The 26501-nt window shown below is 43.1% G+C and overlaps 3 protein-coding genes across 5 annotated transcripts in view; all 3 read right to left on the minus strand.

Moving 5' to 3' along the window:
- The window catches only part of LOC122717260 (insulin-like peptide receptor), a 55527-nt gene extending 38366 nt beyond the window's left edge, over positions 1–17161 (minus strand). The window contains exon 1 of one of the 2 annotated variants that reach the window (XM_043941153.1): positions 16562–17161. The gene's annotated coding sequence lies outside the window, so the exon portion shown is untranslated. The remainder of the gene's footprint in view (positions 1–16561) is intronic. The other variant, XM_043941160.1, reaches the window with a different exon arrangement.
- Positions 17162–17821: 660 nt separating this feature from the next.
- Positions 17822–21082, minus strand: LOC122716902 (major facilitator superfamily domain-containing protein 12-like). Its single transcript, XM_043940407.1, has 7 exons — positions 20325–21082; positions 19576–19908; positions 19178–19460; positions 18973–19086; positions 18469–18838; positions 18141–18394; positions 17822–18044 (listed from the first exon to the last, which is right to left on the minus strand). The coding sequence occupies exons 2-7, from the start codon at positions 19775–19777 to the stop codon at positions 17924–17926; spliced, it is 1344 nt and encodes a 447-aa protein (XP_043796342.1). The 5' UTR covers positions 19778–19908; positions 20325–21082; the 3' UTR covers positions 17822–17923.
- Positions 21083–22116: 1034 nt separating this feature from the next.
- LOC122716908 (maspardin-like) lies at positions 22117–24734 on the minus strand. Of its 2 annotated transcripts, none has more exons than XM_043940428.1 (8): positions 24504–24734; positions 24200–24360; positions 23696–23830; positions 23502–23607; positions 23297–23417; positions 22984–23092; positions 22656–22904; positions 22117–22556 (listed from the first exon to the last, which is right to left on the minus strand). In XM_043940428.1, the coding sequence occupies exons 2-8, from the start codon at positions 24296–24298 to the stop codon at positions 22497–22499; spliced, it is 879 nt and encodes a 292-aa protein (XP_043796363.1). In that variant the 5' UTR covers positions 24299–24360; positions 24504–24734; the 3' UTR covers positions 22117–22496. The 2 variants fall into 2 exon arrangements, with proteins under 2 accessions (XP_043796363.1, XP_043796355.1); XM_043940420.1 differs by having other exon boundaries at positions 22123–22556; positions 24535–24734.
- Positions 24735–26501: the final 1767 nt, after the last annotated feature.

Raw genomic sequence — 26501 nt, forward strand, 5'->3', positions numbered from 1 at the left:
ATTCTTCTTTCGTGTATCGACTCGCACAGCCCCCTTCCTCGATTTAACGAGTCGAATCTTTGACCAATCGCCGGTGAGGACGACAGTCGCGAACGACAGTCGTAGTAAATGCACTTTCGAGAAGTTACACACTATATTGCCACGACAAAGACGATCACGCCGTCGTTCCTTGATTCATAATGGCACGTTCTGGTCGCGTGTCGATAGCCTATGCCTTTTTTCGAGACTTGTCTCGTTTCGTCTGGTTCCGCTTTCCTTGTAGACACTCGATGTTCGTGCACGCCACTCGCTTCTATCTTGGAACGCAGCCGCCGTGCTCGGATCATGTTCCTCGTTGTCTATTTGTTTCGTTCCTGCCGATCTTTCCGATCCTCGTTTTCTCCCTTCCTGGCGTATATTTTTCTTTTTTTCTTCCTTTTTTTTTTTTTTTTCTTTTTTTTGCGAGGAAAAACGTAGATACGGTTCAGTAGGTAGCGCGTATCAAAAATGAGGGCGAAACGCGATCGAAAAGTTTCTGAAACGTCGAGAGCCTTGCCCGTTTTCCGATTTCTTTTTTATCTCGCTTGAATAAATTTACATAGAGAAAATAGGCCGCGTGTGTGCTTTACGCTCGTGGTGTGCGTCGTACAAAGCGAATTTTTTTCATTTACTTTGTAGGTCAGACTACAAAGTACATTTAACGAACTCGAGGGAAAGCAAGGACCTTGTCCAATTCGTTTGAACCGTGTTCGTGGTCGTTATCGTTGTTTTCCGGGCGGGCGAGAGGAGGAGGAGGAGGAGGAGGAGGGAGGGGAGAGGAATGGTTACGCGACCGGACAACGACGCTTTTTCTTCTCTCGAAACTTACGCGGCAAAGATACTACTTTTATTACGAGTCGGTTATAGTGGCGGTTGTTTTGAAAGCTAGAGAGCCACGGGCGATAAAGGCGAGCGTAATGAGATATAATGCTAGCCTCGAGTGGCGACAAACACAACCGGTACCTCTATCATTGTGCAAATAAAATTACGCGCTCTGCGAAGGTGCGCGTGCGAAGAGGAATGCACGCGTCGAACGGCTCCCTTCGACGAATTCCTCGCCCGCCCAGCTTCCATTATCTCGTCCAATCTCCTATCCAATTCCCTTCAAAGCGAGCCCGCATCAACAATGTACCACGACTGAAAAATCTACGCTCAATCTTTACCTTTCCCCCTTTTTTACATTTATACAGCGTATATAAGTTGTTTCATAAAGCAATTTTTTTTTTTTTTTTTTTTCAAGAATCCTAGATAAAAGATCAGATACGGTTGCGGATCCCGCGACGTCTCCTTTGCCCTTTTGCCTCGAGAGAAATATCGCTCGAGTTGAAAATCGTGGGAAATTAAGGTCGTGATACAAGGGCTCGTTGATAAGATCAACGATCCACGAGGTAAAACGAAAGAAGAAATCCTTCGAATGTGGCTAGCCCGGTCGAAGGATCGATACCTACTACGACGGCATGTCCTTGCGGGAGGGGGAGGGGGAGGGAAAAAAGCGTAACGAGGTCGAGTAATTTTCGATATTGTTGGAAGAAAGCCGCGGTCGCGACGTTTCGTTTCGAAATTTCCAGACGGCTCGTAGGCGATACACGATATCCCGGGTGCGTTCGTTGGTCGATTCGAGGATCCGCGCGGACCGTGAACGCGCCATTCCGCGTCCACGCTCGTTCAATGAACTTCCATGCCGCGCCGATGGCGGCACCGTAGCGCGGAATGGCGCGTCGCGAGCCACGTGAGAACCACTGAAATCGTGCAAAGTCGTGGCCGACTCGAAGGCGGCTCGGCGACGGTCGGCCGCCTTCGTCGACGTTCGCCTCGTTTCGGCGAAATTCGGCCCGCTGACAACAGTGTTCCGTTGCGGGAAGAATTCGAACGTCGCATCGCGTTTCTCGAGCGCGTGGCGCGCGCACGGACGAGACAGACGAATAAATTAATTGCAATTTATACGGCGACCGCGATGCAAATTCCAGCCTGGCCGAGGCTCTCTGCCGCCTTTAACGCGACTTTCGACCACGAAAGCGAGTATCCTATCCTAGAAATCCTATAAGAAGAAATCGACCAACGGTGTTCACCCGATATTTATACCGATATATATACCGATATTCGCCGCTATTCGAATAGGGTTATTTTATACGTTACTCGCGATCCGTTCGCGTATTCCCTTCTTCTCTTCGAGGGTTTCGAGGAATTTTAAGCGAACGATTAGGAGTGCAGGAGAGAGAAGGTGGTTGCGTATTCGTTACAGACACATACAAAGATACGTACGTAGCACGTAATAGATTTTGCCAGAGACAGGCGCACAAAAGCGAGGCTATTGAGAGCCACTGGCGTGTAAGGGTGGCTGAGTGAACCAGGGCGTGGGTGGATTATGCGCGTGGTGGGAGAAAGCATCGGGCGGGAGAAGCAAGGAAGTATGATACTACGCCGCAGTGTAGGGGGTGGACGATCGATGCCGACCAAAACATTGCCACATGCCTAACGCCAGCGCGGACGCTCTCCAACGCGTTCTGTAACCCAATTGTTCGCCTAGAATACGTTTTCTAAACGCGATTACGCGCAGCGTGTTAGCGGTGGACTCGTCGCACCTCTACAAACCTATCCCCCCCCCCCCTCCCCGATAAACGATGTTTGGAATGGAAAAAAGCCGTTTAACGCCGAAGAGGTTTCGCTCCCCTCGAATTCGCGTATTTTAAACGTCCCCCCTCCCCTTCCTTGCCGTTGAAACGGATCCGTGTTTCGAGCACGGCGGGCAATTAATTAAATAAAGAATTAAGTGCACGTTTATCAAACAACTTTTTCATTGCATCTGTATCGAGATATCGTGAAGAAGAAACGATCCAAATATTTTAACGAGCGTCATTTCGTCCCATTATCCCGTTCGGCCGATTGTTTAATAGTAATCGCTGCCGAGGTAGAAAAAAAAAAAGAAGAAAAAGAAAAGAATGAAGAAGAAGAAAAATATATTCATCTCGCAAAGAGCGCACTCGGTACAATGCACCTGATACAAACATCCCCCTTCCCCCGTCCCATTTTCCTCGATCGTTGATTCGTTAATGGGACGACTCGAATAGGATGGCGCGCCGTATATGTACTAATGATCCCGATGACCGAGCGCAAAGGAATTCCACGCGTTTCGACATTTGCCACGTGCTTATGCCAACAAGGGAGGATTAAGGAATCGCGACGTCGCTTGCCTTACGTAACCGGACGGTATGGATCGAATGGATTCTCGTATCGACGCGCGTCAAAGCGGCGCAATACGAAACAATATCCGGATAATAGACCGTTCTTAAGATAGAGCGGCGAACAGTGAGCGGCGAGCACAATGGCAACCGAGCGAACGATCGAAATCGAAATGGAATTTCCGCCCGGAATATCGAGAAGTTGCCGTTGAATTCGATTTTTTCGATCGAAAACGTTAAGTTAATTCAAGGTGTAACAGTGGCGAAGTACAAGGTTATCGCGTAACGTTATCGCGGATAGCGTCGCGGTGGTTATTTTCGCAACGATAGTCGCGCGATAGATTTCCCATGAAAAGCGATAAGCCGTTTCGAATGTTATTCGGACCACTGCTTCACAAGAATCGTTCTTCCTTATCGGACCTGTGCCTAACTTCGGTAGAAAAAAAAAAAGAAAAAAAGCAACGATCTCTTTTAATCATTTTCCATCCACGCGCATTGATTAATTCGGCGATACGAAACGGCTGATGATCGGTTTTACACAGAGAGAGAGAGAGAGAGGGAAGGTAATCCGATTGGGAAGGTATTCGCCACGAATACCGAGGGGAGGATCGAGAATATGATCAAACGTGTACCTCTTGAAACAGGGAGATTATTCGTAAGATTAATATTCTGGATTGTCGTGCATACGAAATCTCGAGATGAATCGTACCACTCGGGACGAATCTCGAGAGACAGGCATGCGAGATCGCGAAAGCTATTACCGAGTGGTGTACGTACACGACAGAGGCACGCGCACGGATAATTGGAATGGACGTTTCGCGTACGCGAACCGAAACATCTCCTCGAATCTCGTTTAACATAACGCGCACAAATGGATGGAATCGAGAATATCTTAGTGTTAACTACTGCTGTTATTACTCACTTACTACTACTATTATTATCGAGAGAAGTGGGTAGAGAAGCTCGAGCGCCACTTTTAAAGTCGAGAGAAAAAAAAGAAAAAAGAAAAACAACGACGACTTTCATTTACGGTAATGCGCGTTTAATTGACCCAGAGTTATTTCCATCGATTTCTAAAACAGTCTCCGGCTACCTAGCATCCTAGCGTTACCTTTCTATTCTCTCTCTCTCTCTCTCTCTCTCTTCCCCTTCCTTTCTACTCTTCTCGATTCCAATGTATAATCCTCGTATAAACGAACTTGGAAACAAGAGTTCCCATAGCCTCTCCCCACGGGTGAAAACGCGAGAAGAATTTCGTCGAAGGGGGTTTCTATTCCTTTCCATACACAGGGACGGTGTATTAATAGGCCTCCCTCTGTTTCCCTCGGCCGTGTTTTGTCGCGATACAAGGAAGCGTAGCGTGCACGCTCGCTTCGGTACTTGGTGCACGTACTGGTGGTGTTGCCGCGCGTTTCGAAGAAGCAGAAGCGATATACGCCCGTCTAAATGGAGCACCGCCGCGCATAATCTACGGTTCGTTCGAGAAATCAGCGGTGATTTAGTGCGCACTACCGATATGCTTCGTACGCTCGTTACACGCTTCCGATATATTTCCCTCCGTGTCGTGTTCAACACCGTGTATCCAACAACCAACCTCTTTTTCTTTCTTCTTTTCTTCTTAATAACGGGGACTCGTGGCGGAAATAAAGAACGAGATTCGTATAGAAATTACTAGTTCCTTCCTTCCTTACTTATTTACTTACTTACTTACTCTCGATCCTACGGATCGAGGAACTAGTAATTGGATATATCGGGACAATGGATTTAATCCGCCTTGGAAATCGACTATTCGAGTAGAAATTCAAAACGATTTCGGTGATTTCCTTTTGTACCGTTGCCAACCGATCCATGGGTTATAATCCTTGCCGTATCCCATAGCGACCCCTGCGGAGGGGGGGTCGATATTCGTAGAGAAGAGAGAGAGGCAGAGAGGGGAGAAATGGCACAAATAACAGCGAAAGGTCAAACGCAGTAATTAGAACGATCGAAAATCGATCGAAAATCGATACGATGAGCGAGTATTCGGGCAAATACCTTCCGGTCGAATATCTCTATCGGAGCGGGTATAATCCCGACGGGAGGGGAATCGTCATCGTGAGAAACGTGCGTCGAGCGGCAGCCACTCGTCGAACGAAAATAAACTCGATGAAATGAGGCATCGCGATTAATCGAAGTAGTCGCAATTACCGAGCGGATCTCTGATTCCACTTGTCCAGACTCGGGCAGGCGCCAACTAAATTCGCTCGGAACGATTGACGCAGTTTATCGTGGCCCAAGGATCGTGTGTGGACGGGAGTGGAGCGACTACGGTGCATAAAGATAATTACGCGATCATGCCAGTTATTCCGTTTGGAGAATGGTAACGGCGTATCGGTATCGTTGTCGCGATAATGAAGAAGGGGAAGGAAAAGAAGAAAAGAGAAAGAGAGAAGGAAAAAATGGAGGTCAAAGAAAAAAGAGAAAAAAAGGAACGAGATAAGGTATGAAAAAAGGAGAGGTTGGACAGGTGGAAAGGGCAAATATCCAATTATCTGGAAGTCTGGAAGCATCGCGACTTGAGACACGATGAGAATCGCTAGACGAAGCGTAGCGGTTTACCGCTGTCCTCTCAGTCCTGTTCTCGTTCTGGTTCGAGTTTCGAGAGCGAGTCACTCCTCGACGCGCGTGCATTGACCCCCTTCACCCTTGTCCTCACCCGCCGACGACATTCTCGTCCCGATCCCACAGTTCCCCGTTCCATCCCTCCGCCCGAGAGAGAGAGAGAGAGAGAGAGAGAGAGAGAGCTCGTGTCTTCGTCGACCGGGCGATCGCGAATCAGCTTCCCCCTCTCTCTCTCTCTCTCTCTCTCTCTCTCTATCGCAGCTCGTAACCACCCTCCAAACAATACGCATTAATAAATGGATCGAGACGCGGTTCCAATATGTGCGGTCAACGTTGGGTTTCGTCCGGATCGAGAGCAGCGAGAGAATTATCGGATAATAATCGATAAACCACGGCGGGGGGTTGGCGCGCCCGTTTCGATATTTAAACCGGTCGATCGAATGGAAAAATGTAAGGCGGATCGTTGCGCGATTTTAATCGTATCGATCGTAAATAAGCGGCAGCCGAGAGGGAGGTGAATTAGTTTTCGCCAAGTTTAGGCGGGGCAGGAAGGGAAATGGATGCGAGCAACACCGCTGGTTGCCGCTCTAAGAGAATCATAACACTGCCACGCCGCCTTCTCCGCTTCGCAACGCACGTTTCTCGAAACTCGTGCCGTTTCTCTCCCTTTTATTTTCACTTGGAATCTTCGACGGAAGGAAGATAAGCCGCGTAGCACTTTCCTTTCGTTCGCTTTTGATGAAAAAAAAAAAAAAAAAAAAAAAAAGAAAAAATAAAAGGAGAAAGGAAAAAAAGAAAAAGAAAAGAAGAAGGAGAATTGTTTCTTACTACTCGCTCGTGCAGATTGATAGGAGATGGTAGAAACGAAGACGCGTCGAGGGTCGGTGTCCCGATATCCGGTTGTTGGTGGCGGCGGCGGCCTCGTGTCGACTCGACGTGTGGACATAAACGAAAGGGTCGACGCACCTTGGGATGATCGCGGGATGATCGCGGGATGCACGCGCGTCGAAGTCACGCTGCCTCGTGGACGACGCACAGTTGCGCACAGGGGGAGGAGGGAGGGGAAGCGCCGTCGAATGTACAGCGATGACAACGACCTCCCCCTTTTGAAAGGATCGCGATCGTTGTATCGTTCGCGTTGTAACGGAGACACTGAAGGAAAGCAGCACGCGCCACCACCTTTTTGTACGAGGCACAAACTGTGTACCCACGGACGCCGACTGTGCCGAGGGTTGAATACGAACACCAGCGGAGGGGTAAGAAAGTGCGCAGTAAGGAAAGGATGGGCTCCGCCCTCCACAGCGTCCACCCTCGCACCCATCCCCACCTTCCGCCCCTCGTCTACGCTCACCTATTACCTCTCCTCCAGAACAGAGACTTACGCTACCATCTGGAAACCTTCCCCTCCCCCCCTCGCTCGACCCACCCCCGTGGCTTCCGTCATTTACAACGTAATATTACCACCGACCGTACGTGTTTTCCTTCCAACCATCGACTCGACTCGACTCGTCTCGTTTCTCGCTTCTCCCCTCCTCCCCCCCCTCCTCTTTTTTTCAATTAAATCCGATTAAGGATCGGATGGAATGGATCCAGGCAGGGAAAAGAGCGAAAACAGATGGAACGCGATGAAAAACGCGCTGCCCTGTTTCGATGAACGTTCCTCACGATCTACGTTTCAACTTCGAATCGATCCACTGTCGAATACGAAGAGTATTTTTTCCCGCCCCGCGTTGAAAAATCTGTGGGCTAACGCCAACGGTGCGCCCTTGATCGATAGAAACGAACTAGGAGTCTTGGAATTACGTGGAAATCGGAAAATCAGGAGGAGGAAAGCCCGAAATGGAACGTCACTCCGGGTACACCTAGCCGGAGTAATTAGCGCGTTAATCGAATCGCAAACCGGTTTAGCTTGGCCGCGCCACGTTTCAACAGGTCTCATCCACCACCCTTTTAATTTTGCTCATCCCGAGCGAACTTCGAAGAGACCGATCATTTTTCGCCTCCAAGATATAACGATAAATGACGACGAGTAAGAGGAACGATTGGGGAAAAAAGAGAGAGAGAGAAAGAAAAAAAGCAAGAAGAAAAAAGTAGTTGGGGGGAATCGCGTTATTCGCGTTCGACCGTGCAAAGAATTAAGACGTAAGAAGTAACCGAGTCGGAGAGAGCATCTTCTTACTTCGTCCAGCCACGGCCACGTTCTCCAGTATGCGGCGCAGTTCCTGGTTGGGCTCGACCTGGAATTCCGTGGCGGCGCGTTCGCCAGAGTCCGGTGTACCGTGGGAAAACGGAGACCCTCCGCGACGCGGGCTTTCGGGGACGAGATGCGCGATAATGTTCTACGTGAATCGATCAAATCGTTGCTCGATTCGCATCGCACTACTGTCCCTTCTGTTCCGCGTAAATACGTGATCGATGATCCAGTGGAGGGGGAAGGGATTTCGATCGCGAAATTCCCTCGATTCCAGTTATTACGATTTAAACGGGATCTTTGGCGTATCGAGCGGAGAAGAATTATTGGATCGAGTTAGGCGTTGATTTAGCGCCGGAGCGAGAGGAAGAAGGAGCGAGAAAAGTCGCGATGCCAATTTCTGTCGGTGATGCGAGACGATAGAAGGGACGCCATCCGACGGCAACCACGAAAACTGAACGTATTCTCTGTTCTAGCGTGATAAACGACGATTTTGGCCGTGAAGGAAACTCGCCCCTTTTCATCTTTGCCAATATTCGCGGCGACACTTTCGCGCGTCGCCGACATTTCTCCTCTCGCCAACGCCTATTCGTCGAGATCCTTTTACCGAGAAACGTATTCGAGAACGTTCCTTGCCACGGCGAAACCGAATGCGAATGCGAATGCGCCGTCACAAAGGTAGGGGAACAAAATATTTCGCGGGAGAATCGATAAATTTCTAATGTTTCTATTCATAGAAATCACAATTTTCTCCGTTCGTCCAACGATCGATTTCGAAAACTAACTAACTACGTAACTTCGTGACATCGCCTCGACTCGATCGTTTTCAACTGTGTTCGAGGCTTTCGTGGCAATTCGTTGGTCGAACAAAGATGTCAATTTAATCGCCCTCCTAAGTTACGATCATCGTAAACTTAAGAAAGAAACGCATCATTTTCACTTGTCTCGAGATGATTTATATCAGAGAGAGAGAGAGAGAGAGAGAGAGAGAGAGAGAGAGAGAGAGAGAGAGAGAGAGAAAGTTTCGCGTTTTTCTTTTAAAATTGGAGAAAATTCGATTTCACGAAGTCAAGGAATAGAAAGGATGTACAGGATACAAAAAAGACGGTACAAAGAGAGGTCAAAGAAACGAATCGTAAGGCGCAATAAGGCGCGGGTTTATTAGCAACGATAGGTAAGACACTTGGGGCGCTCGTTTAAGTATTTACCCACGCCCAAAGGACAGCGAGAGAGCATGGAACGCGGTCGTGGTGGTCTCTCCTTCCCCTTCTCCGTTCATCGACTACCAAGGAGGAAGCAGAAGGAAAATGAGTCGCAGGGGTAATATAGAACGACAAAAAGAAGAGAGAGAAAGAGAGAGAAAGAGACAGACGTGGAAGGGAGAGAGCAGAGAATTTGATGAGGAGAGAAGGAGAGAAGAGAGGGAGAGAAGAAAAAGGAAAAAGGCAAAGTAGCTCGGAGAAGGGAGAGATGAGCAAAGAAGACGAACGCGTTAGGCTCGTCCGGGAACGAAAAGGAAACGAGACATGGGACAGGGAGGGGACAGACAAACAAACTTAAGGGGGCGGAGGGGGTAGCGAGAAGGATTCAAATATGGCGTGAGGCAGCAGTGGAATGTGGTTGTTATATACTAGTGAGACATTTGTTTTGGTCGTTTTGCCCGTGGCCGTTGGACTATTGTCGGTGCTTTTTTCCCTTCCTCTTCCTTCGCTTTGTTTCTCTCTTCCTCCCTCTTTTCTTTTCTCTCTCTCTCTCTCTCTCTCTCTCTCCCTTCCTCCCTCCCTCTCCCTCTCCGAGAGAACGTTCAGAACAAACCGCGGAACGCTTATTACGTCGTTTCTCCTCCTCGTGTCCTTTTCGGTTCGGGTTCCCCTCGAATACCGCGTAAGGGAACCTGCGCGTTCCCCGATTATACGATTTCCGTTTACGCGCTACTACCATGTATTCCCGATTCCTCGGATCGATTTGTCGCACGCGTTCCACGCTGTTTCCTCCTCTCGCCCGCGTAATCCCCAACTAACGAACAACCAACGGACGCAAAGTTTTGAACTCCAACTCGCACGGTTGTTTATCGATTTCATTCGGGCGACCGTTAATTATCTCGGAAGGCGAGAGCGCGACATTCTTCTCTCGAGAGGAGAGAGAGAGAGAGAGAGAGAGCGAGCCCAGGCTGACGGGTCGTATCGCGGCTCGGTGTTACGCGAGACAAATCGAGGCTCCGCTCATCGTGTCCCAGATTACCGAGACTCTGCAACCTCCCAGCTCTAGCGAAAGCAACTACATATCAACTTTGCGCGCCTGCCTAACTCGTTTGCCACGAGCGAAGAATACGACCATCCATTCCCAACTTCTCCTCCAACCGTGGAACATATTCCGACCAACGACTATTGCCCATCGTTTCATTTACGATCATCCCCCTCGATCGATATCGATAACCGTTTCCAACCAAGCCTCGTTACTCGTTACGAGACGCGAGACGAGAGCGAGGCGTCCGTCGGCAGCGGCGACGGGCGGGCACGAATATTCGAGAAATCGATGCCTCTCCTCTCCGCGCGAGACACGATTCCCGCGGGATATTTCGCGCGCGTTCAACGCGGATCGTGGACGAGTTTTGTGCCACAAGGAGGTTGTGTCGTCCAGCCCGGCGGTGGGACTCGCGATAAAAACACCGTGGAATCAAATAACCGTGGTCCCATTCCATCCTGAGAGATGCTGATACAGAACTGGCTCGGCAAAATTGTATATCGAGAAGAGCAACGCCATTCTCTCTTCGCTGCCTCTCTTCCGTTCCTCCAACGATATTAATATAACGAAGGAAACGACGTCACACACATACACCGTGGAGGCATCGATAATCGATAACGAGGAGCAGCAGGCTAATAGATTCGCGAAGAATGGATGGTCGATTCGTGGCCATCGAGCGGAAGCGTGTGCAATAAGGGCTAAGAAGAGAGAGAGAGTGGGGGCATAGGCAAAGGAGGTTCGCGACGTTATACCTAGAGACCCGATCATTCGCCCGATAAACACGCGCTCTCGCTAGAAATGTGGAACATCTGGCGTTTTCCACGACCACGATCTAGATTTCTATCGAGAGTCGAAAGGCGTGTGGGTGGAAGCGAACGCTCGCTCTCGCGGCGAGCGTGCGAAGAAACGCCGCTCGGCGGCGGATGCTCGGTGCGTCGCGTCGTCGTGCCACGCAGAGGAGGAGGAGGAGGAGGAGGAGGAGGAGGAGGAGGAGGAGGAGGCCGCCTTTCGTGATACTAGCACGCGTCTCCCTCCCCTTCTTTTTCTACCACATCCCGGCTAGAAACCGTGCTACAATCGTCGCCTCGGCCAAATCGAGTGGACTCGCGTTACCACGAGCGCGTACTCTACTGCGCAATAATAGACGTATATAACTATGTAGAAATACGCGTGCCTTCGGCAACGACCATCACCACCACACTCTCACGCCTTTTCATTCGTTTCGCCGACTCTCAACGAACGAATATGTAACGCACGAGGAAACCAGACTTATCTCACTTTCTCTCTCTCTCTCTCTCTCTCTCTCTCTCTCTGTTTTTTCTCCGATACGTACATTTTGCGCCCAAGGTTTTTTCCTTTTAACCACGACGAGAACGTTCCTGGAATTCGGATTTCTCCGACCGTGAACATTCGCCTTGGCTATTTTGCAATTTCGCGTGGAGGACCGCGTCGGCCCGTGATAATTTCCTTTAAAAAACCCATGGCCACCGGTCCGACGTAGCACGCGGGTTGTGAGAGAAACGACCGGCCTACATTCAGCGCGACGAATCGGCGACAAATAATAATGAAAACGGCCGCTTTTGCCCGTTGCGTAATTCACGGGATGCATGGGAACGTAGGGAGGGGAGGGGAAAAAAGTTGCGGTACGCCGCGGGAATCCGTACGAGGAGGAGGAGGAGGAGGAGGAGGAGGAGGAGGAAAAGGAGGAGGAGGACGATGCCCTTCGCCTGAATTTGTCTCCATTCGTCGCCCTTCCAATCTCTTCCCTGGCTACTACGTATAGTGTATACACGGCCATAGGTGGCAATAGGTCGTGCACGCGACCGCACCACTACACGATCGGGTATATGTGCCAAGGCTGAAGAGTCGAGAGCGTGTATACGTAGATGCGCGTCGAGGATGCCTGTTCAAGCATAAACAGAGAAACCTCGTCATCGACGTCCACGCGTCGATGAGACGTCATCGGAGAAATGATCAACTTTTTTGCTCAACGCTCTCTTCCCCTCCTCCTCCGCCTCTTCGTCCTCGCAACCCGATAGCCTCAGTTTTTCGCTCGATTAAATCCTCGCCGATATCCGCTCGATCGAATAATTATCCGTTCACGGGAAGCCAGGAAATTTTGGACAACGAAACAGCCAGCGAATGCCTGGGTCGAATGGGGGACGCGCATAGGGGGCGCTCGGTGAATGGGGGAAATAGGTCGAGACGGGTTTTTGGGGCAACGAGGACCGATTACCAGACTCTATTCGAGAGTTCTCGCTGCTTCGGATTGAAAGAGAAAAAAAACAAGGAGGGAAAAAAAAAAAAAAAAGAAAAAATTTCTCGTCCCTCCGATTGCGTGCCATTCAACGTAGCGTATATAGATACATCGAAAAAAGGTTGGGGCGTGCGTCTCGGCATTAACTGCGGCAAAATCGCAACAAGTGCAACAAAAGGCGGAGGGTCGGGTGTCGAGGGAGGAAAAGACGATGTCCACGAGCGAGAGAGGAACGTGGGTGCCCTTGTGTATTTGACCGTGTGAACGGTTTTGGGACAAGGCGCGTACACGCGTGGAATGCGATGTGTTCCCATCGCGCGGGCTACACACATACGCCCGAATGAAATATAGTTCGTGGAAGGTAAAACCAGCACTAGCAGCGCCTCTGCATAGCCACAGTTTGCATACTTAACGTGGTCGAGCAGCGGCATTGATGGAAGGAAGGGCGTCCATTCCCTCTCTCTCTCTCTCTCTTTGTCTCCTTCTTTGAATCCATTCGCCTCTTCTTCTTCTTTTTCTTCTTCTTTTCCTTTTCCATTTCCCTCCCTATTCTTTGTCTCACGCGACCATTCCTCGTCCTCGTCCTCCTCCGCATTCCACGAATCCCCGATCGTCCCAGTTTTCTTCCATTGTCCATTTAATATGCATTAGTGGATCTCTGAACACGATTCCATTCGTGGATCATGCCACGACTCGATAGAGGGATCGTGCTGGAACGCTCCGCGCCACTGAAAAAACTCTTCGAAACGACCCCCAGGGCAAGAAAAGAACAATCGGCCGATACGTGGTCGTATTCGACGTATTCGCATTAATTAACGCCCCTTGCACGCGCGATAATGAAAGCCGGATAGGGGGCAGTCGCTCGATCTCCTTAACTCGGCTAGCACCGCTTCTCGGTTAATTAATACCGATCAATTCGCACCGTCGAAGGTGATGCCGGACGTGACGGCGGAAGTCAGACACTGTGCCCGGATTTTCCAACGATGATGAATCTTTTAAAGCGGAGATCGAAGAATTTCGATAAAAGTTTAATATAACCTTCCGTTTATACCTTTTCTCTTTCTCTTTCTCTTTACAAATCGATAAAGTACAACAAGCTGCACCAATGATTTTTTTTTTTTTTTTTTTTGATCATTGACCGTTAACTTATCATTAATTAATCGACAATCTCTAAATAAATAGAAATGTAAACGTGAGGAACGAGCGCAAAATTAATCTACGCGATCTAAAAGCAAGGATATACAAACGTGTTAAGTTCGCAAGCAAGGAGAAAACACTGGTCACAAAAGGCGATCTTTATCCATGTGAACTCCTTGCGCAACGAATGTCGACAGTTGCTACAGCCATTATATCTTCTAACGCAAATGTACATAAGCGCGTAAAAAATCATGGATGGCTTCGGCGAAAAAGTGACAATTGATCGGCTTTTAAAAAACTTTCGAAGCGAATTTCAAAGCGATCGAAATACCATGCAAGATGTTGAATACCATGCACTACGTTAAATCAAAATCGAATATACGAAAATTTGGATTTGATATTAGGTGTACGCGAATGTGAAATCGCGATTTAAAATTTATTTTAGTGCAGTTTTTTTTTTAAGAATATTACTCGTTGATCGCTATATCGATACTAGATTCACGAATACATGCGCGTGACGCCGGCGCTAGGTACGACACATAGTAACAAAATAGTGACGAAGCTAGATTCGAGGAAAGGCGCGTGCTCGCGATAAGATATTTACGTGCGTCTATGTTGATCGTGGAAACCGAAAACGGGAATAGGTAGAGAAGGAATGATTATAGAGGGATAACGTGAATAGAACGTCGTTGACGATCACGTTGTGACGCTTTCGCGGTGACGAAGCAATCAGAGGCATCGGTGGATCGTTATTTACGACGTAAGATGGAGCGGAGCCCGTGTCGGGTTTGCGTTTTCTTACGCAAGCCCGGGAAAATGGAGTCGGAGGCGAGATTGCGGCGCAGAATGTTAAGAACGAGGTGGTAGCGACTAACGCAATAAAAATTTTGTTTGCGACGCGTACGCGAATACAACTCGTGATACGTGAACAACGTTACGCAACCGATCGAGTCGTTGACGACGATACAAATTTTACTTACCGAGCACGGATTATTTTGTTGTCGCGGTAAAGAGGCCGAAAATTCGTGCGTTTATACTTTACGGTTCGTTTAATTCATTGGAATCGAGGGGAACGAACACACGTCCGGAGAATAGTTTCGAAAAATGCGCGCCACGTGTCTGACCCTTTCCTTAAATGTCACAACCAACTGTCTCGTGAACCGACTGTAGAATCGTGCTAATCGTCCAACAGTGGGAATATTTTCCCGCGTTCGTGGCATGTATCGAGAAGCCTGTTTATTCGATTACAATCACCCTGTGTACATCCAAGGTCGTCCAGATGTAAACATAGTCGTCTTCGTCTCTTTCGGACCAAGTTGGTTTTTCAGGTTATTTCGATCGTGCGTAAAAGGATCCGTCGTTCTTTGTCATCGAGTCGATCGAGTTCTCGGATTCGATCCTTAGGAAGTAAATTGTTTTTCGTGAAAAAAAAAAAAAAAACGGTACACGTTTGGTCAATATTTGTTGAAGTTATTGTTGATCGATGAACGAATTACGAGAATCATTTAGACCGTGTCAATGATTATTTTATCCTTTTATAAATTACGGTGAAAACGATCGAGAAGACCGACTTTGTTAATATTCTCACTTCACGCTTACAAATTTATGTACACGTACACTGGCTTCTCGTTTCCCATTGGCTGGACTTCGTACATTTTGTAGAGGAGAATCTAAAACAGTTTTACGAGCGTGCAACAAACAGCTGGCGCAAACTAGACATGCGTTCTAAAAACCTCATTAATGACAATTGCATCGATTTATAACGAATATTAAAAAATATTGTACGATTAATTTTGTGTATATTTATCTTCGATTTCGTCACCTTTGTAGATCGTAGTCGGGGCCAAGTCCTTTAAAAAGTTCGGTTTACGAGAGAAATAGGAGCAGAAGGAGAGACAGACAGAAGCCGAGAGGAAGCTTCGGAGCGGAGGTCGACTCGGAATCGGTCGAGAGTGGTAAACAAGGAGGCGAGAGTGGCGACGAAACGAGGTTGGCCGAACAGTCGCGAGGTCAGTGACTAAAGAGAGAAATAACGTGGAATGCGATATAGCTGCGCCGCTCTGCCTATTGACGTTCCGAGGACCTTTTACCGAGGAACTGGCTACGGCGATCGACACCGACATCGATCGCGTGCTCCACCGCTCCCGATTTCTTCGACCAATTCGCACGCCACTGTTTTATTTCTTTCCTTGTCTTTTTCCCCAACTTATTTCTCTAACGCATCTCTATCTTTTTTTCTCCCTTTCCCAACCATTTTTACACCCCGATTCCCCTACTCACCACCCCACGAGGGAACGCAACACGCTCCAACTACCACGTATACGATTTTCACATGTCGTAGCAGTAGCTGCGAGACCATTGATATCGGCTTAACGCGTTCTCCGCGAAACCATCCGTTACGACAATCCACTTCGCCGAATCGATCTTTATCCGGTCTAGAGGAAACTTGAGACGCGTGATATATCCATAATCGATCGTATGTCATACGTCAGAGGTAAACGATCGCGCACTTCCTTTACGCCTTCGTTCTACGCCTTCGTTTTCCATACGACCGTTTACCAAGCATTCGAATACGTGAAAGAGAAACGCGCGCGCGAGCCTGACCGACTAGGGTACTGACAGCGGCTAAACAGACGATCAATGAGAATCGAAAGCGGCGTTCAAAGTGAATGCTCGAATCGATTGTCTTGCAATATTGGCGCGTATTTGTACAAGAGAAACGGATAACTATCTAGCGAAAATTCGATCGTGAAACACTGATATCGTTAACTCACACGCGTCTTTCGATTTCGCGGTTCGTAGAACATAGTCGTGGCCAAGCATGGCGCTACTCCGAAAATACATCACAGGCACGGTGTTCGATGGATACGACGCCGTGACCGAGATCGAATTCGGTGGCTATTCTATCAAACGAATTCCACGAGATTCACCTACCGTGTCAACGTGGAATGGAGAAAAACGAAGAATGACTCCGACGAAACGTCGAAACTCGAAGCCGATTGAAAGTCGATTGATGACACTGGAAATCGGTCAACACCGGCGACACTTGTTCTATGTAAACACGCGTATCAGTCACTACACACGTAAACACATACGCGTAGAGAGGAACACACGCGGTGGTCCGCGGTCGAGTTCTCAGAGAGAAACCGACAAACTTGGTTAAACCGCACTAATATTCCACGTATGAGGCCGTGTTCACGAGACACACGGCAAATGATTTATCCGTATATGGTACAATTCATTCTGAACCGACGTATAGCGCTTGTTCGGCAGAAAAATCACGATTACTCGGGACGCAGATTCCCCGCATGAGTCGCACACAAGTTGTTTACTAGAACGCGCACCACGCCATGCCCCGTGAACATGCGTCCGCCTCCGTATTCCCCTCGTCCCGCCGAGCAAAACAAGACTCTGCGCAGTAGCCTCACGCGCACCTTCCGGGCCATGTTCGCACGAGGCGATGTATGCGCCGTTTGTCGTTGCCTCGTGGTCCACCAAAGCGCCTTCGTTCGCCTGCTTTTCTCCCTCTCTCTTTCTCTCTTCCTTTCTCGCTCCCTCTTTCTTTTCCTATCCTTCCCTCTCTACCGGCCTGAGCAAACTCGTGCGCGCGCGCGCGCGTTCACGTTCATTCCTTCTTTCTCCCTCCTTATTCCGTTCTCGTTTTCCTCAACCTCTCTGTCTTTCTTTTCGAGATTGACTCGCTCGTCTGTGTTCCCCTCCCTTTTCTCGAATCTTGCTCGTATCTATCGTTAGGTCCATACGATAACTGCTATATGCTCCGACGAGACATAACGGCCAAGTAGAATTCAACGGATCTCGTCTTACGTTCTACAACGCAACCACGATGCGCCACGTAACGTGTAAATCGAGCAGGTCATCGTACCTTAGCGCTGCCACCACGCCGTTTGTTGGAAATTTCCAAGGGTATACCGCAGCCCTACAACGACATCTATCTGCAAAAATTTCAATCGCGTCGATAAAAACGATTTCTCCCTTATATATATATATATATATATATATATATATTATCGCAAGAACGCATAATTGGCGGGAAAATATAATTTGATTCCAAAATCGTAATAATTAGATTCAACTGTTTAATAGAATTTTAGAAACTATTTAATATATAATTTTATTGTAAAACTTTATTCGTATATTCTTTACGTAAAAATGGAAAAATACGAAAATATGAAATGATCCTTGGTTAGAAAGATGAAATATATATAAGGATGTAAGGAGCATTCAATGATTCTTCTTTTTTCTTTTCTTGTTATAGAAAAATTCTTGTACTTATTCTTAATTTAAACATCGCGAAACTGAAAATAATGTGACAAGTCCGAGAAGCATGGAAAGAACGCATACAAGGGTCAATGTATCTCTATTATAATTTGGACAGTACGTTGGTTGCGTGCATCTCCTGAAAAAAAAAAAAAAAAATTAAAAAGAAAATACTTTTATCTTCCATCTTTTAACAATACTTAAAAATATTTTTAAGAAATATCAATTTCCTCACAATTTCTCGATAAAGATGACAACGAGCCCCGTAACAACTTTGTCAAAAAATGTTACGATCGAATAAACAATGGCGCTTCGCTCTGTTCGCGGACCAATTATTTCTGCCGTCACGCTCAAGGCTGTGACCATTGTGATTGAGCTTGCACTTCCGATTAAAATCGCCACAATGTATAAAATCGCCTTCGAGGTCCCTCCATATTCCGTAACAGCAGCAGAAATTATACCAATTAACGTGCCCAAAAAGTAACATACCTGAGAAACGATAAATCATTCACGATAATACGTGACGTACTTCTATTAAATGCACTTTTATTTAACATACACACCTTTGTTCCGCATGATTTGTTTATGTACTTTAGTAACAAAGCGGCAACAAAGGAAGATACGTAGGAGACCAACGGGACAGTGGCGAGGGCTTCTTTTCCATCGATATCCGTTTCTTCTATGTATAACGGTAGATAAACCGTGGCCAAGGTAATGAAAAGTCTGCTCGCCACGTACAGCATAGCCACTCTAAGTAAAATTGTCGTGCCGACCAAAGACGTTCGACTACTTTGAGAGCTATCGAACAATCTTCTAGCTTCTTCGATATTTCCTTTATGCGATTCGAAATCCTCTAATAAATTTTCTTTTAAAAACACGTGGAACAATATGGTAGCCATCAAACCAATGGATGTTAAAGTCAAAACGATATTCTGCAACGAGAAATTTTTATTAATCATCCACTTGGAATTTCTCTTAATAAAATTTAAGTATTTAAAAATGTTTCCTTTTTACGACGCAATATCGTTAAGGAGGAACGCCTTTTTTTCCCCCGTTCAATGTATATNCTAAATTTATAACTGTCCTCTTCAACTAATCGCCCCATTGCCTCCTCATCCGTGGGCAGAACTATCCATGTAACGACGAATACTGCAACGGCTGATCCAACTTGTGCGGAATACCTGTATTCCACAAGATCTTTTTATAATGGTGATAAAATATAATAAATATCGGAAGGAGAGAACGATAAATATTAAAACCTTGGAAAATCACCTTATCGCAGTTAAGTCTGCCCGTGCCAGCAATGAATTGGTTAACGCAGGGATCATGGACAAATGCGATATCTGCACAGCTGCCCATCCAGTTTGAAATACGGCGATGCTGGCCACGTAAAGAAGCATGATACTTACGTGTGATGATTTATTAAACCCACCAAAGATCACTGGGAACGATAGCGTGACCATCACAGATCCGATAATATGCCAAATCTTTTTCTTCAGGTATCGATCGACCAATACGCCGAAGACAGGAGTCATGAAGGCGTCGATGATTTGACCTTAAAGAATAAAGATGCTTTAGCGATAGATACTGCCAAATTTTCTCGTCAATTTTATTTTCGATTTTTTTTTTAATTTAAGAAAATTTGATTTCGTGTTTTTTTTTTTTTTTACCCAAAAGTAGAAGACCACCGGCAACGATCGGCTCCAACAAGACCACCCTTTGAAAATAAATCAGGGTGTAGGAGAACCACATGGCTGCGGTGAGATCATTGAAAATATGTCCCAAGGCATAGGCGATTTTCGTCGACGTACTTATTTTCCTCTCCAATAAAGGAGATTGCTCCTCCGCGTTTTCCATTTTCGAAGATTCCATTCAAATTTTCGATCTTGATACGACTCGAGAAACGCTTTTCGAGAAAAAAAAAAAATTTTCGATCCGCTCACTCGTTTCAAGTGAATTCGTTGCGATCATTCAAAGAATTGTCCATTTTTTAGCGTTTCTTTCTGTAAATTAAATTATATTATTTATTTATTTAAACATTTTCCAGAAAGTATTTTCATATACATATATAAAATTTTAATTGCATTAGTCATTGTTAGAATTAAAAAAATTATTAAAGAATACAAATTTTTATCATATTTTTATCGAATAATACGATAAATTTGCCGTTAATTGTAATCATAAAAATACTATTATTAACATCGCTTAATTATTGTTCAAAGACACGTGAAGCGCGTGTAAACATGTTGTGTAACTTTCAATTAATTACGAGTACAATATATTTTTTGTTTGCGAAAGGACCGTTATACAAATCCGATCGTATAAACCTTTATCTCGAAAGTACTGCGAATACTTTAAAATTTTAGCAAGTATCCTTCTTTTGAAGAAACGTTTTTTTTTACGTGTCGAGTCAACTTACATTCATTTATTGGTATTTTCATCCGTTTACTTAGTTGCGATAGATCGCGATAACACCGGAAGCGCCGATCAAATCGTTCATGAATACCGAATATCAATAATAATATTTCGAAAAATCGCACATCTGTCCCAATAGCAAGCTTGTCGACACACTATATAGATCCTAATATTTTTAAGGAAAATTGGCTCGCAATTGGCCTCCCTTTCACCCGGCGAATCAGTTTCTGGATACGATTTCCGCTTAAGGCTATTCTTCACGTCGAAGAAATCCGCGTCGCGGGAAGCTTGTTAGCCGATCGATCGACCACAAGAAACTAGGATACGTTATCTACAGTCCAGGAATCGTTGGCAAAGCGTGCTTTCAATATTCACAAAACGTTTCACGATTTGATTATATGCCGTGGTATCGAATTCCACACGCCTACCGGATGAGATCGGGTACCGGGTATATTTGTTTTTCGCGATTATTCGCTCTTCCGCTTTTTCTATCGAGGTATCGATCGTTTTTAACCGCGTCGAACGTGGGACGAAACTCTTCGCACCACGATTCACTTTGCCGAGAAGTATTCGAGGGAATCTCGACAGGGTCACGAACGATGTACGTCAAAAGTGATGTTTACAAGAAATTCACGTGTTCCGTTATCGTTACGGATACGAAACGGAATTAATTTTCGATGTATCATCGATAATCATCAGGTGTACGCATTCCGTTCGCGGCCGTGAGCGAAACACGCTTCGACTATCCACGACGTGACCACACGAACGACTGAACTTTCAAATGCGCCTTGTTTCCCGCTTTACGGTTTCAAAGATTATCGTTAAATCGATATTATTTGATACTGCTGTTTGATAATCGTAATCTTATCGATCATAAAAATCCTTTATTCGCGAGATTAAAATTGGCAATGCAGAGACTTCAAATGCGACCCACAAACTTTGCAAATAAATGATATCTTAATATTAAAATTAATAGGAATCAGTGAAAAAGATTATTCTTGAGAATATAAAATATAGAAGAGCAATATCTATAAAAATATTGTGGAAATTAAAAAACGATTACTTATTTTAACTGAAAAAAGTATTTTCTACGACCGTATATAAATAACGTTTGAGACAAACTTTTTATAATTATAATTATAATACGAAATTTTTTATATATAAGTATATACGTATAAAATGGTTTCGTGTTCGAAAGTTTGGGAAGTTTGCTCAGAATTTTGCGTTCGGTGTACAGTATGTAATTAATGCGTATGTAGGTGAATGTAAAGGTGTCCCATAGATAGACAAGAGAGACTCTGTAATCCAATCTCGTTTAAAAGAAACGGGAGAGAGAGCGCATGTTGAGAAATCGATACCGAACAAGTTCTTGTACGGTCTCTCTGTTAGACGGTCTTGGAGACTATATCGTCTTCAGAGTTCATTCACCGGCAGAGTAAACCAATCTCAAAGCAAATTATCTTAATTCAGTTAATATTTTATTGAATGAAACGTATCGATTTCATATCTTTCATATATTGCTTCTTAATATTTCTAGACCATTTTTTACAAAATTATATGTTTATTTCGAACGAGTTTAGATATACAATTGGGAATTAAATATATTTATTTAATCGCGATGTATACCTTAATTTATATAATTTAATTTATATTTTCAATTTGTTTCTTCTTAACTAACTTACATTTAGTTGTATACTTGATTGAATTTTTTTTTTATCTATAACAACATACTTTTTTTTAATTTTTTTTTTTTCTTTTTCATAAAAATTATTATATTTTTATAGAATATGTTATTGTTTGATTGAAAACAATATAGAATTAATTTATATTTCGAATTCATTTTCGAAATAAAGAAACTTATGATTAATAAATATTCGCCTAAGAAAATACACGATAAGAAGTATGTTCAAATATCATGATAAAAATAGCGTAAATGTTTTACAATACTAATATCTATATACATAAATTACTTAGGCATATTTGATATGGCGAATATATTTAAAATCGTTTCAATATTGTTATAACAATCATATATCCTAGTAACTTATGCGTTACTGACAATTGCAAATCAGATAGATTGCTGATTAGAGAATAAATAGAGAATCATATGTAATATCATTACATGTAAAATGCATATATGTATGATAATTATAAATCTGTTTCAATTCCATATTAATTATAATTTTTTTCTTTCAGAAGCAGCATATTCAGTGCCTTCAAACTGCCTTAAGTGTATCTGTAAATATATTTTACTTTCACTTAATAATATAAGTATCATCAATTGCGTTGATACCATAATATAAAATAAGTTTAACTTAAAATAAGTCATAGTTACCTGTAAATGTAAATTTACTTCTGCCGCTCGACTTAAATATGGAAAATTCCCACCACTTTTTAAATGGGCCAATTTAGCATTTGGATAACATTTGTACACTTCTTCTCTCACCGAATTCGATAATGCGTACTCGTCAAAAACATCTATAATGGTGATAGGTAAGTGACATATTTTTTGCGGTTGTACGTAACAATTGACACAATTCATCGTTAATCGAGACGCTAACTCCGGTTGCGTTAAACTTTCCAACTGGAAACAGATGTAATATTCATGTAATGATTTTCAAGAATAATAAATGATAAAGAAAAAACATTCACGAAATACATACTCTTTCTACCATAAAATCAATCGCCTCAACAATCTCTCCGTCCACTTTATCCGTTACAAAGTTTCCCATTAACATCTTTTTTAATACCAATGATGGCAAAATCCAAAAGCTACGATTTGAATTGATTAGGAATAGTTACACGCAAAAATATTCGAGATAACATATCGCGTTCTCTTGTACTTATCTCGAAACAAGTGAGAATCAAACGATGAAATACGACGAATTCGTTTGACTTTATAGTTATAGTTAAAAAAAAAAAAACGTAAAATTATACGTACTAGTAATAGAAATAACATAATTGGTATATACTTACATTGTCGCGGAATCATTGTAACTAAACACCGACGTGTCCGTGAACGAGTTACATAAAACCAACGATACTACTCTAGGACAATGAGCATTCACTTCGGTGAATTTTTGCGCTAGAAACCCACCTAAAAAATAAGTATTTCAGTTTCAGATATCGAAGATACATCTCTTGTCATATCGGATATGAAATTTTGTTCGTACGTTCTAACCTAATGAAGCGCCGAAAAGATGCACCTTATCTAATTCCATGTAATCCAAAAGTTTTCTGAATCCATCACACCATTCTTTAACGTTCCAATACACGGGCGGTTCAGCCTGAAATATTATTTTACATCAATCGTTTATTACATTACACAAAATTTATACGTATCTCAAAGTTTATAAAAAAGTTTGTAAAACTTACAGATATAATTCTATATCCTTTTGCTGCTAAGCCCAGTACTTGTTTAAAAAAAATATCGGCTGTCCCACTAACCGGTGGAAGACATATAAGTGGACATTTAATGGTTTTTGGACTAGAATCGTATACTTTCCATCCCTAAAAGATTATTATTCTTATCGGATATAAAAACAGTTTCAATGTTTCAATACTACCGTTAAATATATTTCAAATAAAGATAAAAGAAATCCATGTTCCGTTTAGTTTGTGTGATTAATGATAATATTGATAGCAATATTTCGATTTTAAAGCAGAAATCGAACACAATATAATATAAAATAAATATTGTTATTCATCAAAAAAATATTCAATACTTATTGACTTTCGATCATGGATTCGATTATATCTTTAGATATAAGATTTGTTTACGATAGTTCTAGTCGTGAGGTCATCGGATATCAATTTTAAACGTAATCTTGTTAAACAAAATCTTCAAAAGTTCGATATAAAATTAAGCTTAACAATTACCTTAGTACCATCGGCATCAACGACGATTTTTCTAAGCGGGACGGAACTACGAAAGCTGAGATATTCCTGTGATCGAGAAAGCTCGCTCGTACACGACATTTTTTTTATTGTTGTCGATTATATCTAATGTTTATCGTTGCTTATGTTCGAAATATCAATATCTATAAAAAAGACAAAGAAAAAAAAGAATAAAATTATTCACGATTATTCACAATTATATATGGGAGATTATTTTTGAATGATTAAAATATAAATTAAGATTTATTTAAAATTTAAGTAACGAGTAAAAATACGTAATGCTTACAATTGTATATTCAATATTAGATTAAATCTACCTCAAGAGCAGGTTACGTGTCGGACGGTTCTTTTTATATTGTTACTCCTAGTAGACATCCTGAATACGTAAAGGTTATTATAGGAAAATAACCGAGTTATCCAGTAATTTCAAAGGTCAAATTACTTTAATAGCACTTGTTTGTGAGAATATCCCAACAGTTCTGTTAAGTTTACACCCCCTTCCGAGCATCGTCGTCTTTTGTCTCTCTCATTCTTTGCATAAGATTCGTTATATTGTCACTACCGAAAGTATCAGTGCGCATGCGCATATGCATCGTATACGTATACGTTATTATATCATGTTGGTATAGTCATAGTTCATTTTACCATATTATGGTTAATATCGTATCATTTTCTATGTGCCATTGAAATTTGAAAATATATTCAGATAAAATTTATATCAAATTATATTCTAAAATGTAAGTATTTCAATGTAAGTTTATTAAAAGTTAAAAATTTTAACTCAATAATTAAGAAATTCATATTTTTTTATTTTCTTTTTTCTATCGAATAGTTCTATTAGTTCACCGCTAGATGGTATTTCAATGTCTATAATCTACTAATTTTTTTCAGTATTAAATTTTATTATTGAATCTTTTTATTTATTTAATTATCTTATTATCTTAAAGAAACAAGGGGTTCCAAATTAAATAAATTGATAACATTGATAATGATAATGAAACGATAAAAGATTTCCAGAGTTCGTAATAAAAAAATTTCATTAGATGATAATATTATCTTGTTCACTTGTGATAATATTTATATAAACATATGATATAAACGATTGTTTATTACATTATATACGATATAGCAACGTTTTTTTATATTATTTTTTAATTTAAAATAACCACAATCACTTAATGAATATGAATATATTCTACCAGATGGCAGCAGTAGTGAAACCGAAGTGACAAAAATATTTATTTTTGTACGTAGCTATTATCATCCGTTAATAATTGGTTGTAAATTCTTATAGATTGTTATTTTATATCGTGTTACTTTGTATTTTTAAATAACTTTTTATTAGTTTTTTCAAGCATTATTTGTCATAATCTACATATTCAAAAATAAAACAAAAATTTTATCAATGAAATTTTACCGTAAACCGTAATTATGTCTGAATAAATAAAAAAATGTTATCGAAGATACAATGCTGCTAACCATCTTTCCATCGTAATTCCACGTTAAGTATTTGTGTATTGTTGATTTGCGCGGATAATCATAGTAAATATTTGTACAGCCAGCGAAGGAGGATCGCAACCACCGAATCGTGTAGGGGTGTGGCATAGCTGGTTGCATATCTATGTATAAGCATACTTATAGACGTTCGATGAACGTCAAATATCTTTCTTCCGATCTACCAATAATAAGATTAACGATTTTTGATACGATTTTTGATCAATATTTCATTTCCTATCTCATTTTCTACCTAATCATTATCACAGTTTTGGTATTTTTATAATTATCGATAAAAGTGATAATATCTTATTCTTATTTTAATAATCGATCAAGAAAGAAACATTTTGGCGATGAACATTAATAATACGAAATGCAGTGTAGAAAGAGAGTAATGCTTCCAACAACGTTTACGCTTGTTAAACGATCGGGGATAATTAACCACAATTCATGCACTTATAATACGATCCATCGCCAGGTATCGCGAGCATTTATCAGTCGCGATTAATCTAAGCTTTTCTCAGTCACGAATGCAAAACGCTCGGCAAGGTTTACATTGGCAGAGGCTCGAGTCATTAATAACCGATACCGAGAGAACTTCGTTGCTGTCCCGCGTTAATTCGACGTATCGAATCGAACGACACACCGACGCTCGTTAATCTTCTTCCCCAATCCGTCACTCGAAGCGATTTATTTAAGGAACGAATGTTCCCTATACGCATGTACGTATACGCGTTGTCTCTCTTCCCTTCTCTTTTTTTTTTCTTCCCTTCTTTATTAGACTTCTTTT

Source organism: Apis laboriosa, unplaced genomic scaffold, assembly GCF_014066325.1.
Source record: "Apis laboriosa isolate Shangri-la unplaced genomic scaffold, ASM1406632v1 scaffold11_cov152, whole genome shotgun sequence".
Classification (NCBI taxonomy): Eukaryota; Metazoa; Arthropoda; class Insecta; order Hymenoptera; family Apidae; genus Apis; species Apis laboriosa.

Coding starts and splice junctions, on each gene's coding strand:
- LOC122716902 (XM_043940407.1), bottom strand. CDS start 19,777: ATGGAATCTTCGAAAATGGAAAACGCGGAGGAGCAATCTCCTTTATTG. Junction 18,395..18,468: donor ACAAATCATGCGGAACAAAG/GTGTGTATGTTA, acceptor ATCGTTTCTCAG/GTATGTTACTTTTTGGGCAC. Junction 18,045..18,140: donor GTCATCTTTATCGAGAAATT/GTGAGGAAATTG, acceptor TTTTTTTTTCAG/GAGATGCACGCAACCAACGT.
- LOC122716908 (XM_043940428.1), bottom strand. CDS start 24,298: ATGTCGTGTACGAGCGAGCTTTCTCGATCACAGGAATATCTCAGCTTT. Junction 23,418..23,501: donor TCTTTTCGGCGCTTCATTAG/GTTAGAACGTAC, acceptor CTTATTTTTTAG/GTGGGTTTCTAGCGCAAAAA. Junction 22,557..22,655: donor AAGTAAATTTACATTTACAG/GTAACTATGACT, acceptor ATATATTTACAG/ATACACTTAAGGCAGTTTGA.